The sequence below is a fragment of the Microcebus murinus genome, chromosome 25, assembly GCF_040939455.1.
Source record: "Microcebus murinus isolate Inina chromosome 25, M.murinus_Inina_mat1.0, whole genome shotgun sequence".
Classification (NCBI taxonomy): Eukaryota; Metazoa; Chordata; class Mammalia; order Primates; family Cheirogaleidae; genus Microcebus; species Microcebus murinus.
The window spans coordinates 19447671-19466079 of NC_134128.1; the positions used below are offsets into that span (position 1 = coordinate 19447671).

The 18409-nt window shown below is 40.9% G+C and overlaps 1 protein-coding gene across 12 annotated transcripts in view; it reads right to left on the reverse strand.

The window, feature by feature from the left end:
• Positions 1-18409, reverse strand: part of CELF2 (CUGBP Elav-like family member 2) — a 724899-nt gene that overhangs the window by 293091 nt on the left and 413399 nt on the right. For 2 of the 12 annotated variants that reach the window (XM_012740331.2, XM_012740329.2), the window contains exon 1: positions 11665-12043. The exons of 7 other annotated variants lie outside the window; for them this stretch is intronic. In XM_012740331.2, coding sequence (XP_012595785.1) covers positions 11665-11771 — 107 coding nt within the window. In that variant the 5' untranslated portion in view covers positions 11772-12043. 3 more of the 12 variants (XM_075997469.1, XM_075997473.1, XM_075997472.1) reach the window with 3 other exon arrangements.

Genomic DNA, 18409 nt, shown 5'->3' on the forward strand with positions numbered 1-18409 from the left:
TAATCAACACTTTATTGTATTTTGTAATAGCATATCTTAAACTTGAAGGTAATGTATGTATAAATTTAAGTGTGTATGTATACGCATATATATGCCTATATATACACACACACTTACTATGATTTTGTCTGAAAAATCTGATTTCCACTCTAGATTGTTAAAAAAAAAAAAAATCAGGTCATTGTGTTGGGAAGCTAGTCTTACTTCTCACAAATTAAGGCCTGGCTGAGGATACAGCCAACACTAGCCAGAAGGTTAAACCACCAAGTCACCAGTAGTTAAATGTATCAGACACAATATGGAGAAAAGATTGTTTTCATATTTTTCTCACCAATTTCTTGTGTGATAATGAGAGCTGACTATCTTTAGAGGTTATGAAGGGAAACAGATCTTTACATATTAACTCTAAATTCACATATCAATTTTAAATCCAGGCTTGCTAGATTGAGCAGTATGGAACAACAGGCCTGGAATATTCAATTAAGCCCACACATACTTAATTGACTTGGTTTCCTTTTTCAGCTGAACAATATATCTGGCTTTTGACCTTCTAATTCCAAGATAGTTAGATGTAGGGCTAAACTAACCTTCATTTTAAAAATATTGCCTTTCTTGAGAAGCTAGGTTTAGGCTCATAAGGAATTGAGAAAGAGCTGCAATAAAATGAATTCTTATGCCCCCAAAAGCCCAACCTTGTCCCAATACTACTCAGCTACATTTCTTCCCAACCCCAGCTACTGCTGGCTGCCTTTCAAATTAGAAGATCTTAGTTGGTCTTTCAATTATCTTAATAAAGTAATTAGCTGGATAAATGAAGACAAGCCTGATAGTTCCTGGTTTTCCCTATATTATTTACATAAATCCCTAATGTCTACAGTCAGCTGACTATGTAACAAATTTAAGAAAGAACACACAGAACCGGTCTCCAAAGCAGAAGCAAAACACAACTGCATTAATCAAAAAGAAAAATATTTTCAAATAAGCTATGCACTAAAGCTCCATATATATCTACATTCTATAAGGTAGAAAATGCTTCATTAACACGTATACTGCTGAAATATTTATTTTCTCCTTAATTGCATGTGAATTAGAAGAAGCTATAGGGAAGCCCTCTTAAGGACTTAAGCCTTCTCAGCAGTTTGTTAAATTCTAGCCTCAAATCCCTTGAGGCAATAGTGGATTCAAAGCAGCTTTTAATCATACTATAAGGAGGGTGAAGTAGTATGTAAGTAGGTCATGGAGAGAGAATTACAAGTGCATAGGTTATTGCCTTATTTAACAACTACTGTGTAACATAGTTTTCAAAGCACATTTGCTTTTGCCATTTCAACTTAGAAGCAAAACCAGGGTCAAATATAAAAGAAAACTCACTCTACATGGGATACAGTGATGTGAACCAAGAAAAGCTTATGGAGCGTAGCTGAATTTAAATACTTTGGCTGCCAAATAACATAAATAATGTGATTGCATAGGCACTTGATAGAGGTGCCAGAGGGAAACAAAATACTCACATACACGCACACACCCCTATAAGGTTATTCACAACAGTCTTCCAATTGTAGCTTTCACTTCTAATATCTGCTGTTTCCATGATCACAGCACACACACAAGAGCCATTGTTTTTTTAAAAAAAAAAAAAATACGAAATTCCAAAGCTCTTGAGAAAACAAAACAGAAACACCCAACCAAATACCACCTGATGAAAAGCTTTACATTTCTCATTTTACTGCTTTGGTAGAGAGAAGAAACAATCTAAAAACAACTCAATGGGGCCCCTTTTTAAAATTTTCATGCAGTAATGAGCCATCAGGTATCATGTTTTGGCAGTTGGAGTTATTTGGCAGACAGCTCCACTGGGCCGCTGTTGAATGCTCGGGGTTCAATGAAACTATTTTATAGCCAAAGATCTTCTCGACAGCAGTGACGGGGATGAGGCCATTGGTGCCCCCCCCTCGTGGACATGAACTGGTTGGTGACACCACCCCGTGCTGACATCACTGGGGACCAGACTGTCTGGAACAATGAAGTTTCCTGGTAGTTTTAGCTCCATTGTAGAAAAACCATAAGCTCGTCTCTAGCCCCATCCCCCTACCTTCCCTAATTGTCTCCTTTTTTTAATCAACTTGCTATTCATTTCCCAAACAAAAGGCAATTCAAGAATTGGAAGCACTTCAAGGGAAAGTTTCTGAATGACCTCATTTCATATGAGGCCTTCCAAGGCAAGGGAGCGCATTTGCAGTTTCAGTTCCCACTTCCCTCTTCGTCCCCTCATCTCATTCTGAGTTTCGTCCAATGGCCATTGTTTGAGCACTGAATTATCACTAGCATTAAAAAAAAAAAAAAAAAAAAAAAAACTCTCAATAGAAACAGTGCTAACAAAATGCATTTGTACATAGCACACACTGCTTAAATTGGAAGAATCCTTTTCCTGCCAGCCCACTCAATCAATGAACCAGAACACAGCCCATGGACCATAGATCTTTCAACATTTTTGCACAAAGTTCATACTATAATTTTGAAACTAGTGCCTCATATATGGAGATTAATGTGTATAACCAAAGAGTTAATTTTCTTCGCCTATAGACAACCCTGTATCTTTTATGACAAATTTCCATTTTTTATTATTCCTCTACATAACTGCCCACATAGCAATCTCTGTAGAAGCAGAAAGAAGCTCTCAGCACTGCAAGAGAACAAAGATGGACCAGCACTGTTCAGCTGACTCAAATATAGCCGTCTTTACTGAAAGATTTCTTTCCCCCTGGCTTTTGGCTAGGCATTACAAACCAGAATCCAAAACATCTTTCCCCTATCACATTTGCAAATTCAAATTTTATTAGCATAGCTGTTTCAGTTTTAAAAACACACACACACACACACAAACACCAACAAAGAAACAAAAAACAAGCCCAGTGTGCTCAGAGCCATTTGGAGCAAGACATACAGGCTGTAGAAGGGGACTCCCCATCATTTCCAGGCAATAAATTTGAAATCCACATGAATTTTAACTACCTGAGAGAGTATCTGACTTTGTGACCATGTGTTTGTTCTTGGCTTACTCCAGTTTCATTAGCAACTTGCAAAAACAAACAATTTTTTCAATGTGCTTAAAAAAAAAACACCCAAACAAATCCTTAAGTGATACATTGTAAATATATCTTTTCTAGGTTCCATAAAGGTATAGCTTTAAAAATAAATATTTCCATCACAATCCTAAGCTTAAAATGATCACTTTTTTTTTTCCTATTTTGAAAGCTTCTGGAACAGCAACATTGTCATAGTCCCAAAACAAATTAAGAACAATTAAATGTCAATAAATTTTACTTTTTTTTGGAAAAAAAAAGCATATTAAGTAGTCACTCTCCCTTGAGAATAGCTTCAACTGGCTTTTTGCAATCTTGTGTTTTTCTGCATCTGTTTTTAACAGAGCCCAAATACACCGTGGTGAATTTAAGAGGCCCTCCCACCAACGATGGTTCTTGGGATACATACCTGAGCACTCCCAAGTGAGACGCCCCTCTGAAGTTTCCAGAAGCTTCCATTCCAAGGGGATGAAATGTTACTACTGGGGATCTCTCAGACCCCGAACCCAACCATCTCATTACTTCTCTCTCTAAATTCCCCTTCCCTCTTTCCCCTCTCTCCATTGTACCAAGGCTGCAGCCTGGTTTTCCACCCCACCCTCCCCTTTCTCAGCTTTCTCTTTCTCTTCCCCACTCTGTCTTTTTCTCAAATGGGAGACAGATAATGGCAGAAGCTTTCCTCTTCAGCTGCCTGTCTGAGGAGGTGACTGACTACCGGAGTGAAGACAGCAGTGGTGGGTTGCTTATCTGCGAGAGAAATCGAGTTTGACTTGCCTTGACCAGGGCTGACTTCTCAACTAGGAACAGCTGTCTCTGCCCTGCACGCTGGGATTCCTTTACAGACATTACCAGGGAGAGGAGGGGAGAGGATGCAAAACTGTGAGCGCACCACGAAGTGAGTAAATAAGATGTGAAACTTGGGACGGAGAAGTCTGGGGCGAAGGGAGGGGAGAAGAAAAAGGCTTCCCTGTCTAGCACCGTGATTTGCACGTGGCAGGCACTCAGAAAAGAAATCCTTTGCAGGAATGTTCCAGTGCCCTCTTGAAGATGCCGAGATTTGTCAGACTATACCAGGTGCCCTTATCTGGTGCCAGCCTGGCGGCAGGAACAGAATTTACACTTATCAGAATGAGGTTTTTAATTCCTCCACAATCCACCCTTCCATACCCCCGGCCCGACACAGTCGGCCCAGAAGTTCTTATCTTACTGTCACGTGTTGTTAAATTTAAAAAAAAGGAGAAACGACTGCTTGACAAAATACAACAGCTGAGCTGCAACAGCTGGGAGGACACAGTTGCAGGGCGTGACCTTGGGGTCCCGGAGAAAGCAGCAACAGGTGGGGAAGAAAGAAAAAGACACACGGACATTGTGAGCTTTAGGGTCGTCTGGGACGGATCTTGGCAGGAATCAAAATCTCAACTTAAAGAGGGACTCTCTGGGGGCATGACACCCCCCATTTGCCTGAACGTCTCTCCTTTTTCTGAACAAATACATCTTCAAGCAGGGTAAGGATTAAGAGACCAGAAGCCTGGGTTTCTGTAACACAAAGCACATGACTCTTTACTCCCTGTGATAACTGATCCCACCCAAGAGCTTTTGGTCACTGGGATCAGACGATATCTGATCCAGCACATGCAGATTACACTCCTTAGGGCAAATGCTACTTTCAAACCAAGTGAAAGAATTATGACACTTACAACCCCAAACCTGTTGGATTCAACATTTCATTGTGTCAAAGAGTTGACTGACACTGGGGACAAATCATTTAATTTTCGGATTTGTCACTTTTGTCTTACCCTTGGCCATTCCTTACTTCCAAGAAGGGATGAATGGCTGAAAAAAATCCAAACCTACCATGATCCTCAGATAAGAAGAACAATGTCTCAACCTAATTATTACCACCGCGATTATATAACCAAGCTATTAAAGTGACATGTAGGTTGAAAATACATTAAGGTTTTGAGCACAGGAAATTTATTTTTTCCCTATAATATGGTTCACATCTCTAGCCATTTTTAGCCGAGGATGGAGGTTTTTCAAAATCCCCAGTGACTTTTTATTTAAATTTGCTTTTGATGCTAATTCCCATGAAGTCCATTGGGGGGAGAGGGGAGGAGGCTTTTCCTTTGTCTTAAAAAAAATCTACCCAAACTCTTTGTGGAAAAGTGGCCTATCTATCTACCCAAGCTGAGTGGAATGTATTCTGTCTTGTCCTATTGCCAAAGCTTTGTGTGACCTCATCACTTCATCTCTTGGTTTTTCTCTTAATATTACTAGCTACACATCGCCTTATTTCATAGGAATATGACAAGGTTAGAAAGACAGATGTAGATGACTTTGGGAGTCTGAAGAAGGTGATTAAGCTAAGGACCGTGTTTTGCTTTGTTTTAATCACAGAGATAAAGGCAGGGCGTCCTAATGACACTTCCCATCCTTCTCACCTCCACCTGCTCATCTTTTAAAACCCAGCTCACCTCCCCTTTCTCTGCATGGCACTACCTCACCCCTCCTCATCCACTGTTTTCTCTTTGTTCCATGAATGCTGTGAGCTGCTTGAAGGCCCAGACGATGTCTTTTATTGAGCACCATATATAGACATGTATTTGTCACTTGACTGGCTCTGATCGCAGTGTGACCTATTTTGGCACCTTAGACACATACAAATTCACATTTTAATTTCATAATGCTTTCCCATTTCTCTATTCTTCCTTCCAACATCTGTTCCCATTCTACAGATTAAAGCCCAAAGAAACTGAGGCCTTAGGATGCTTTCATTCAGAGACCTCCTGAACTATAAGGTGAGCAAGCGAAGACAGAGATGGGAGTTGTCGCCACTCAGAAGCAAAAACTGCAGCTTCCGAAAAAGAAGAAGTTTCCTTTCTCATTCCTGTGATGCTTTCTCCTTTATTCACCATGCTCCATTTCGTAAGTCCTACACTCTTCCCGAAATTGGCACTGGAAGACGAGCCAAGTTTAAAATAACTGCAGTTTAGGGAGGGCTGAGAAGCTGAAACCATAAACAGTGACCAGTGTTTTCACCTTGGATCCTACGTGATGGCTCCTTGCTGGATTGGACAGCTTCCTCACTGCTAAGACAAGGAGGCGTGCACACATCACAGTCTACCGTGGAAATGCAGCACCAGAGGCAGAAATGTCTTTAAAATGTCAAAACATCACATACTTACACTTTCAAGTTGCCTAGGGAAGGAGTTTGGCTGAGTCCTGAGTTACAATCCCTTCCCCCCATAAACTCTGTGTCCATGGGCCTATTACTTTATTTTTCTTGGGCTCAGTTTTTTCCATCTTTAAAATGGGAACAATAACTCTGGGATATCTGTGAGGATTAAATTGTACAAGGTGAAAGTAACTGCTGAGTGCAGTGCCAGGCACAGAACAGACCGTTAATAAATTTTAGTTTTATTCCTTACTTCTATAATAATATCCCCACATCCCCAAGCCTTTGCTGAAACCTAGAACTGGCAGCTAGTTGGCCAGGAAGAGAGAAAGCCAGTCTTAATGCTGCTGTTCTCTTAGCATTAAGGTTTTCACTCTTACTTCTCAGGCCTGAAGCCAAACTGAGAGGGAAGAGGAAGGCTATGGTTGATGGAAAAGAGGCACTGAGCATTCTGAAACTTGGAATGAGGTATCCAGTGTTTTTTATCAAGTCAATTTTCAAAGAGAAGGTCAAAATGAATCTTCACTGCCACCACCGTCACCAGGAGGTCACGCTGCCCAACACCAACTCTGAGTTTCATTTACAGACATGACTCCTAAAGCAGGTCTGAATGACCAGGTGAGCTCGCTCTCAGAGAGGGCCAAAGTCCCAGACCAAGATATTAAAAAACCCAGGCATGATCAGCATGGCAGGGGCCTGTCACCCTTGTAGGACAGAGTCCAAAAGCCTTACAGGAAGGTGAAAAGCATCCTATCGATTTTTTGCATAAAGCCACAACTGTACCCAAGCTGGACCAGTTCGCGCACCTGCTAGAAGCCAGCCACGCTGCCCATAAATTTCCACGGAGTTTTTGCTGATTGCAGCTGCAAGCTTTCTCAAGCAGGGGATGAAAAACCCACAGATGCTGGAGGAGAGCCAGCAGGGTAACGTTGAACCTCAAGCTCTCCCTTCCCATGACAACAAAGTTTGTTGCACTGAATAATCTTACAGGGGAATTCGGGTTTTGATTTCTCTCTGAGGGCATGCTGACAAGCGTGCTTCATAAATTCGAGTGATTCATCACCATCGTCAGCAGCCAATCATGGGCGGGTCAACCTGGAATGGATGGAGGTGGCCAGAGCTCAATCTGCCCTGGTAATACATGTCACTCTGGGCTGGTGTCACCCTCTCTCCACAGATGCCATTCCCTGTTAACTCTGACGGTCTTGACACATAAGAAAATGTGCTGGGATGGGTCACACAGTCAGGAGAAAGCTGCGGCAAAGGTAAACACACTCGTACGTGCTAATTGCTGATGACATTCCATGAAGCAGAAAGGTGTGTTTGGCAACAAAGGGTACCTGATTGCAAATTAGGGTTAGCCAGCAGCATCTGTGAGTTGAGTGGAGGTTCAAACACACGTGTGCACACACAACTCTCACACACACACACACACACACACACACACACACACACACACTCACATGTTGCTTCCATCTTAGTCCAATCTCTATAAATTGATGCCACATTAATCCAAAAGGTGCTTCATCTCTGGGATACTGAATGGGCTAGAACATTCCAACCTCCCATGTGCCTACCCTCCTCTGACGCCCTCTTTCTAACATCAGCTGAGTCAAATGCCACGAATTGCAATCTTCCCCAAACCACTGCCTCCTCTTCCCTACAGAGTAAAAGTCAACTATTAGTTCAGAAAAACTCCCAGATCCAGTAACCATTAGAGAAGCAATCAATAGTTTTATGAAATGAGAACACCCTTCCCTTCCAACACACACAAATTTCCCAGGAATTACCAAAATGCAGACAGCAGTTCAGTGCAGGCTAATAAAGGTGACCTAAAGAGGCTTTGCTGCCACTGAATGGACTTGTACTCGTTACTGTTCGGAGAAGTGCAGCTAGCTAAATGCTCTGGCGAGGAAGATGCCGCTAAACAAACTGCCTTCTGTTCGTGACTTTTACAGAAATCTCTATACAAGAAACTAAGCTGGGTATTTCTAATTTCCTCACCACCTCAATTATACAAAAGCAACCTTATGTTTTTCCCCTACAAATTCTGACACCTTAAATACAGAGAGATCGTTCCTACATAACGCTCTTCCTTTTTGCATTTTACTTTCTTTTCATCAACCCGAGTGTTTTCCAGGGCTGTGAGCAATGAACTTTCCATCAGCCACATTTTCACCTAATTAACCCCCCTGATTACAATAATTAGTATTGATTCACTCTTTGAATGACTTCCTAGGTATCCGAACACAGTCTGCACTTGCTATAAAGTTCTAAATATGAATATTAATCGAATGCTGTCTTTTGTTTTTCGGCTCCCAAAGCGTATGGTGCAATTGTATACACTCATGTTTTCAAAAAGAAAAAAAAAAAAACTGTCAGGTTTCGTTGTAACAAACAGAGGAATATTAGTACACCGGGGTTACAGATCTCCGTCTGTGGTCTGCTGAACACGTCTATGGGAACATTCCCAGGGCTCCCGGGGAAGGGGCTTAGGGTGCAATCATTACTCTCTATTGCAAGAAACCATTTCCCCAGTTTGAATCTTTTCCTATTCCTTTTCTGCAGGTCTGGGCTTCGAGTTAAATTTGATATCAACATTTGTTTAGGTCACTATCCCCGAGGATTCATGACACACAGAAGCTCATGGAAGGATACAGATGATGTATCCTGTTACTGCTTCGGAAATACATGCAGAGAAGTTTGCAGCTTCGGGCCACGCTCACACCACCCCTATCGGGTTAAAGGAAAAGACATCCGTGTGTCGGATGCTGGAATGGGGCAGTCTCCAAATTCTGGAAACTGGTAATGGATCCAAACCACTGGAAAAGCAAACAAGTTGAGCAGGGATTTCCCTTGTTTCTGGACCTAACTGTGACCACCCAGGAATGAAAGTGAATAGACCACAGTTAAAGAATGGGTAATTTAGGTCAGAAATTCAACATGGAGGTTTCCAAGTGGTTTCTTTACGTAAGTGAGCTGCTGACAAGCAGCTGGGGAGCAGAGGAGACGATTTTCCTCCCAAACCACAAAAAATTGACTTGCAACCTTTGTTTGGAAAGAAAAAAAAAAATTTCCCATGAAAGCAGAATCTGGGTGTGCTGGTAACAGCCTGCCAGCCTCAGAGATAAAGCTTCACCAATTACATTTTATGAGCTCATCCTAAAAGCAATTATTGGTATACCCGACGGAATGAGCAGTTCAGATCCCATTGGAAGTAAGAGAACATAATAAGTGTGCCTTTAAAATCCACTCTATTTACAACAGATAACTTTAAAAATATTATTATACTGCGTATATATGCATTGGGTACACCTAGGCTCTGAAAACGTAGTTGAGAGAAAAATCTCTGCTGGAGAAGGCATTCTACTTAGCTGGTAATATTTATTTTAATAATTCTGCATTAAATAGTCCATAACATTTCCACTTAAGTTAAAAAATTGAAATTCATGTCCAAACTCTAAAAAACAGCTGATGTTTCAAAACTATGTTTTCATAAGTATTACATTTTGTTCCTTATTTACCAAGAACATCACTAATTTGAACCAAAATATAATCCAAGAGAAAATATTCATAATTCTTTAAAAAAAATTTACCCTTTAAAACAATTTCTCTTCTATCTTTAAAAATTAGGTTCTTGATCTTTGTCTATAAATCCACTAAATACATTTTGAGATATTGCTCCGGCACAAACAGCTAATTAAGCAAAACACTAGAATGTTAGATAAGATATGTTTTTCATGGAAATCAGCCTTAGTAAAATGATTTTCACGTAAATCAATTGTCATTTACTATTCTGGGACCAGTTCCTTTGTATCTCATGTGGGAATAAAAATGGTTTTGATATTTGAGAAGTTTGAAACAGATTTTCCCATTTTCTATTTCTAAAGTCTCTCACTATTCTCACCCTAGAAGCCAATGCTTGTCTTATAAACTGAAAGATATTTAAAAATGTGAGAAATGTTAGCCCTGCACAGAAATTCATTTTTATGAGGACATAAGCATAAATCAAACATCAATATATTCCATAGAGACCTTGAACTTAACAACTTAATAGGCTGTATAATAATAGTTTGTGACCAAAATTGTGAGGGTAAAAGTTCTCACTTGTCCTTGAATTTCTAAAAGTGTTTATCTACATGGATGCCAAAAGTGGAAGTAGACACTAGAAATTATAATTTACGTAAACATTAAAAATATTCCTCTTAACTTCTCTTGCATGCCATGTTCCATAAGTCCACCAAATCTGCAATTTTAAAATCCCCAAGTATTAAACACCGTAGAGACAGGTCTGATCACAAGGCATTTGCCAGAATGATAATGGCATTACAAGCATTCTCAATCAATAAGTTTTCTTTCAGTAGTTAACGGAGAGGTAAAGCAATAAATCTCTAACTTAATCCAACCAAACGCAGCGGCAAAATGCAAAAAAGCTCTATGAACGGTAGATACTAAATTTTCTAAAAGCACAAAACCACAAACAAGCAGTTCCAAAAGCTCTTCATTCTGTATAGCCTCTAACAAACAAGATTATAGAAGATAAAAAGGGTGTTGAGAAAGAAAAATAAATAAATAAATAAAGCCCCAAAACATGCATTAAGCTAGTTTGACAGCTCCATTGTTCAACCGGTCCCATTGTCAGATCCAAAGATGCATTCAGTGCTACAACGGTCCGCTAGCAAATAAACAAAAGACTACATTTTTCAAAGCAGGATGCCAATTCTATCATAATTCTCCCTCTGCTTCCCGAAAGGTCAGTCAGTGGTGCCTCCTTCTTGGTATGTGATGGAACCCCAACGCAGATTGCAAGAAACAAATATTTGCTTCCAATCCATGGGGCCCCAGGACGCCATGCATGAACGGAGGTCCCCAAACAGGTACACATTTTGGCAAACAGGATAAAGTGATCCAAACCTGGCAACACGGGAGGACTATTTAGGTAGGCTAAGTCCAGATTAGAGCGGTATTTGGAACGCAAGTCTAATATGGAGTCTCCTCAGCTCCTTTTTCGGTGAATATTCCATGCAGGGTGCATAATAATGAAAGAGGCTTAGACATTGCAAAGGGAAAGACGAACCAAGAGCCAGATTCGGAGCCCTTAAAATTATCCACTGGCCACTCACAAATAGCAGCGAGCAAATACATGCTAGGCTTTCAAAAGGCAACTGGGAACACACAGAACTCACAGCAGTCCTCACAGCCTTCTCTCGCTGCCTCCTCGCTCTCTTTCTCCCAATCTCTTGGTCTCGGTTTCATCTCCCTCTCTCTCTCTCTCTTTAGCTGCCTTTTCTTCCTTTTCTCTTCTAAGCTAAGCGAGCTACTTGATTGGGAGCATGATTGTTGCCTCCGCCAGCTCTAGAGACCAGGAAAGCATACATTCAAAACAAAGGAGACCCCACAACATACCTTAAAAGCAGCTCCTCATTTCTCATAGTAACAGCGGATTTGGGACAGCGCATGCTTTCTACACTGATAGTCTCAACAAAAGCCAGTTCAGAAGTACGCTCAAACATCAATGCCACAGTCGCTGTTCACTAATGCGCCCTCTCTCCTCCTATTTCTATCTCTCTCTCTCTCCCTCTCTCTCTCTCTCTCCCCCCTCTCTTCTCTACTCAAATGGTGAATAGCAGAGCAAAGGGACTCCTGCAGATTCACTAAGTAGAAATAATCCTCTCTGACAAGTTATGTTGTCTATGCATATTTTTACACTAATACACTGTGCTGCCTATAGGGGTCTTGTTTGCATTCTCTCAAGCCTGGCTGGTGTGAGTTCTCCTAATTACCATCTTTACCAAAAAAAAAAAAAAAAAAAAAAAAAAAGGGAAAGAAACATAAGCAACTCATTTACCTTTTTCTTATACATTTAATAGCAAAAACCAATTTCACGGTTTCCTTTGGCCGCCAACTACCAGCAGGCAACGTAGAGGAGGAACGAAAGATCTGGATAGGTCAGTGTGGGCTAAAAAGGATTTTTTTTTGCCTCTCTTTTCTGGGACACTGCATGCACAGTTGGAGTCATCTGTTCCTCTCCTCTTGTCCTCCGGAAGAGTGACAAGGTCAAGACCCTCAGCCCCACCCTGGGTTATAGACACAGAGGACAGAGACCAGGGGGTGGGGGGGGGGACTTGGAACTATTTTAACTCCGTGAGCACCAGAGTTCTTATAAATCAGAGCATAATTCACCTGAAGCAGGGGAAGTAAAGGAGGTGGGTGATGCCGATCATTTGGTCACACTGAAGCCCTCACCGACAAAGGAGCATCATCACCCAAAGACCAATGAGTTTCTCTTTTCCAAAATAAGAAAAATCTGACTTTATTATCCTCACTGGGCTTTGCATCTGCAGTTACCGGGGAAATGTGCATTGTACTTCTTTTTATTGGAATTAGAAGAATTCACATGCAGAGAAGCCAAGTAAAATAGCAAGTGAAACACACACAGACAGAAAAGACGAGATGCTTGCTAGAGACAGAACGGTTGTCAAAAGTGCAAGCTCAGGTATCATTCCAAGAGGTGTGTGCCGACCTGAAGCCAAGAATGCTCTCGGCTGGGATGGAACGACACAGAACAGCCCCAAACAGACCTGGGTCACGGAATATTGGTCTCACTTCCATTCTCTCTCAGCACAACCATGCACACCTTTGTAACTACCTGGACTCAAAGCATTAGTGGGAATAACAGAATACGGAACATAATGGTGGACTCTGTTTTTTCCCACCTATTGAAGATCTGGAACACACTCCAATTTCTTGCTAAGACCTCTAACCTCTGAACTTGGTCTTAGTCCACATCTAGGGAAACGGAGATGTTTTTGGGGGCGGTGGAGATGAAGGTTTTTTTTAAGTCTCATCTGTGCAGCAATTTTGCATGGTGTATCAATTGGATTAAGGCAAATAAGCAAAGGAGAGCAGTCACCATGCATGTTTCTAGATGGCAATGAGAAGGTTGATGAATCACTTGACAAAGATAAAAATCATGAAACGAGAGCCTTGTCCCTAAAACAACCCCATTTTTACATATCCTTGCTTCATTATAACATTTGAAAGTGACAGGGTGAATATATAAAAATGAATAACCTTGCCAAGGAATGATATCATCTGAAAATCTAAGATGTTCTTTTGAAGTAAGAAAAGCAACATGCAAATGAGCTTAGAACCAGAAAGATTTTAGGGAGAGAGAGTCTGAGCCTATTCCCCTGTGACTTGCGCTGAGCGCTGGGGCTGAAGTCGCTTAACCTCTCTGTGTCTCTCTTTGGGGGCAACGAATGCTGATTTGTTTTAAAGCACGTGAAGAGATTATACTCAAATTGGGTGTGTTCTGTCAATGGAAATATTAAAAAAAAAAAAAGTAGAATGACTAGACTAACCACTGCCATGGGTTTTATCTATTAAAGAAAGGCAAAAAATATGCTGCTTAGACATAAAGCCCATTTCTGCATACTTCCATATGTTAATAATTTCTAATGGGAACTAAACCATGAGACAGGTACTAAGATATAACAATAAGGCATTTGCTTATCCATAAATAGATTCTTAGCATTGTAAGCTTATGCTGCTGTATACGGGGCTATTCCTACATTGAAATAAATTATGGATCTATAGTAGTAATGACTGGAACTGAACCAAACATTAAATATTTTATATTCTCTCCACTTCCTTTTTAGTCTAGGGACCTAAATAATGAGAAAGGTATTGAGGTAAGAGTTTAGTGCTTGTCCAAACTCCAGTAAGATGACATATTGAGGGCTTCACATACACCAGTTGCATGAGCCGAACTTGGGGTTATAAACATAAGTAGGAAGAAGGCATGTTGTTTATAACATTTACATATTGCATAGTAAGTCTCTGCCTCCCCCCCAAATCCATGGTGAATTAATCTTTGCAGTTATTAATGCACCCAATAGAATATCTTTCACTTAGCTGGTAATTAATAACTATTTGTTAAATACAGGAATGAATTTATTTTTAACCACTGGAACGCTGAAGAGAGAACCATTTTACTTTCAAAAGAATTTTAATGTCATTTCCTTAACATGTATGTGAAAAAAAAATGAAAGCAACCCAAATGCTGTTTATTCTAATTCAGGCATTGGCTGGCACAGATGACAACGCTGAGAAATTCCTTTCATGCTACTGTGTTTTAAATTTCAAGACCTTATCACATGTAGCAATTCATTTAGTCCCTAAAACAACACAGTGGGGCAGGCAGAGCAGGTTCCTTTACATGCTCAGCTGCAGAAGTTCAAGTGCTTTCCCGCGGAAGATGCAATGATGACCGAGCTTGGGAACTGCCCTTTTCCCACTGCACTGCATCCAACCCAAATCCCCTACCGTGTGCAGAGGTTCCCAGACACACCCTGGGGCAAGGCATGGTGTTTGGTACAATGCATCTTACACCTTCCTACCTGATGTGACAGCAATAACCTTAGGAGATAGAAAGTTAATGAAAAATTGCTTCAAAGGTTATGTCTTGGATACCAGTATCATATGAATTCCTTTCAAACTTTATCCCAATTAAAGATGGATTTCAGACTAGTCAGACTAACAACTTTTGGAGACAAATTATTATTATTATTATTATTTTTGAGGTCATCTGCAATCGGAGTTAATTTTTTTAAACAATCTTGATTATTACTAAATTTGGGTTGTAGGGGGAAATTTTTTCCAAAGCATCAATAGCAGTAATTAACAAAGAACAACAACAGCATTTGTTTCGATGCCCTCTATATCCAAAAAAATATTTTTTTAACTATAGAAATTAAATTTTTAACTAATAATGCAAACTTAGTGAGGGAAAACATGAAAAAGTGCTGTCATGCGAGAATCCTGATAGTGAGCTAAGAATCAGCCAGCTTTTTGACTTTTCTAGATTTGCACATCCTAAAAATCTTTAAAAAGGTAAATTATATGTGTGTTTATTTCCGTTATAGGTAATCTCTAGAATAAAGAGCTAAATTTCCAAATGCAACAGTAACGACGCCAAGATTTTTCTGCCTTCTGTGCTTTGTCTTTGCATTTTGTCATTTATATTATGAAAATAATAGAAAGTACCCTTTCAGTGGAAGTGTATAATAGAAATGTGCTAAGGGCCAGGCAGAACAGATTCTTTGATGAGGATGGGGTGCTACAACAATCTAGCCTGCTTCTGAAAGAACAATCCTGGAAGGTAGAGGCACCAAGGACATTAAATATATTTAGCTGGTAGTTTCAGATGCCAAGTTTAATTAAGAAACATACCATATTGCTATGGAAGATGGAAAGAATGCATGGACAATTTATGAAAAGTAGGAAGCAATGACCAAGGTTTAAAGGAAATGGATTTTCAGCATCCTAAGTGTGGGGCACATAGTAGGTGCTCACTGAAGTTGATCACTGCATGTGTGAATGGACATACAGTAGGTGCTCACTGAAGTTGATCACTGCATGTGTGAATGAGTCACTGCATGTGTGAATGGACACATAGTAGGTGCTCACTGAAGTTGATCACTGCATGTGTGAATGGGTCACTGCATGTGTGAATGGACACATAGTAGGTGCTCACTGAAGTTGATCACTGCATGTGTGAATGGACACATAGTAGGTGCTCACTGAAGTTGAACACTGCATATGTGAATGGATCACTGCATGTGTGAATGGACACATAGTAGGTGCTCACTGAAGTTGATCACTGCATGTGTGAATGAATCGATTTTCTTCCATTCCGCTGATATGGCGCGTAAGACACAGAGTTCTTGTGACCTAGATTTGTCAACCTCAGAGGCAGGGTCTCCATGGATGCAATGGAGGCAAAGCAGTGAAGTCTGCACTGAGGACAGGAGACGAGAACTATCGGAAGACGGTATCATCCTGTTCTTCCAGCCCCCTGCGTCCCCCTCCTGACTTGGGGTGAAAACCCCCAAAGCCAAAAGAACACAGGTATCACAAATCACTACTTGAAACATAAAACTGACAGTGGGTTTAAGCAAAACCCCAGGAGCAGTGGTAAAGAAGAGGTGGGACAGTAACGTGAGGAACTCTGTAAGATGCGCTCCTTTCCCGGGAGCACCCGAAGATTACCTGCAAGCCACACTTTCGAAGCAGGAGGCAGCCATCCCAGTGACAAAGCCAAGGGCCCGAAATTCCAAACGGACATTCCTTCCACAAGCTGTGGGACTACTTGCTCGTGTTCAAAGTGGAGATGTTTACTAGGATGAGTAGGGCACAGAGACGACTAATTAGCAAGAATAACTGCAAAGCCCCTTAAAATGATAAAGTGTCATATTTATCAATAAGTAGGTGTAAATAATAAACCATAAAGTACTTAGAACTCCAAGAAGCCACTTGAAAATAGGTACTAGATAAATTTAAGAGGTATTATTCTAACAAGTAATGATGACTGCTTGCTGTCACTGAAAGCAGACACCAAGAACTGGCTTTAGAGAACCATGTCTGTGTAGGCAGAGAAAGGTCCCCGGAAGACAAAAAAGAAGAAATGAAAGGATTTCCCATTAAAATAGACTACCACAAATAACCTGCTGGATAAAGTAGCTTTAGTTTGTAAACTCTTTACGACTTAGCAAACACCACGTTCAAAACTGACTGGTGTGGTCGTTTTTTGCCTTTTGGGCTAATGTCCTGCCAAACGCTAACTACCTTTCAGGCAGATGGGAAAGTTGAGAAGACCACAGGTGAACGTGCATAAGTCAGGCATTAACACTTGCATGGAAAATGCACTAAGTTTATTCTTGCTATTTTTAAAGGAGTCATATGCATAAGCACCCTCTTTTCTGCCTGCTCAGAGTGCCATGTCAGAGCAGCTACGTATGGACCTTGACCACCGTCCATGCACCTGCAATGCCAGCGTGGGGCTTGGTGCACTCGGGGCTCTCTATTTCCTAGTGGTTTTGATCTCGGGGAATCCTATGAAGTCAACAGCACCACCTTAACAAAGACCATGGTGGAAGAGATCAGGAGTCCTTTCTGGAAGGTGACATCCAAAGGAGAGAGAAACCCAGATGGTCTAGGAAAGACGATTTTGAAACTACGGTAACACAACCATCTCTCTTATAGAATACTGAGGCCCTTTCAGGTCCTTTCATTTCCTTATATATCACTATCTGAAATCAAGTTATTTACTTGCTTGCTATCTGTTTCTGCCATTAGAACCTAAGTTGGATGAAAACATGGACTGTCTACATTTTATCCCCACTTTAGAACAATGTATGGTTTATGACAGAATCTTATTAAACATTTGTTCAACAGAGGGATTTCTTTGTGAAGCATTCTTCTTGTTAAGTCAGCTGGTCCCAGTGGCTTACAGCTGAATCACACAATTTGTAAAATACCAAGCTGAACAAGGACCAGTCATTAAGTCATTAGGCTAGAACTCGGAGGGACAGAAAGATCAAGAAGGTTCTATTCTTAACTTCAAGGACTTTCTACATTCCTTGAGATAGAACGATAAACTTGTCGTTTTCATAATGTCTTTTGAATTTTAAAGCACCATTTCTATGGGTGCATAGAAAATAAAATGAGAAAACTATGTATTTCCTTCCTTATTTTCCACACATGCTGAGGTCTGGAAGTTGATAACATTGCAGGCAGGTAGGACTGGGCGTTGAAAGATGAGATGGGTAGACAGGACTTTCAGAATTAGGGGCAATGGTAGCAAGAAGGTGTCTTAGAAAAAGCAAGTGTCCTGGTGGGCAAGGAACAAGGTCTAAGGTCAGAGGTCTAACAAGGTCTAACAAGGTCAGAGGTCGGTCTAATTTTCACTTCATTCACTTTCAGGACTAGGTCCTACCTAATGTACTTAACGCTTTAGTTGACTGAGTCACAGCACCAAGAGCTGGTGTCACCTCATTTCCACCCAAGTCAGCCTGCACCCCACTTCCCTCCCACCTCAGTGACACCCCCAGCGAGGTACACTCTCACTAGTGCCGTCCTCTGTCTGCTATTAAAAAACAAAGCAGTGTAAAAGCTGTCAAACGCCACACGCATTTCCTTGAATCGGTTCCTAATGAGTCCTGGCATCAGTTTTGTTTTTTTTTTGAGGCAGTGTCTCACTTTGTTGCCCTGGCTAGAGTGAGTGCCGTGGCGTCAGCGTAGCTCACGGCAACCTCAAACTCCTGGACTCAAGCAATCCTTCTGCCTCAGCCTCTCAAGTAGCTGGGAC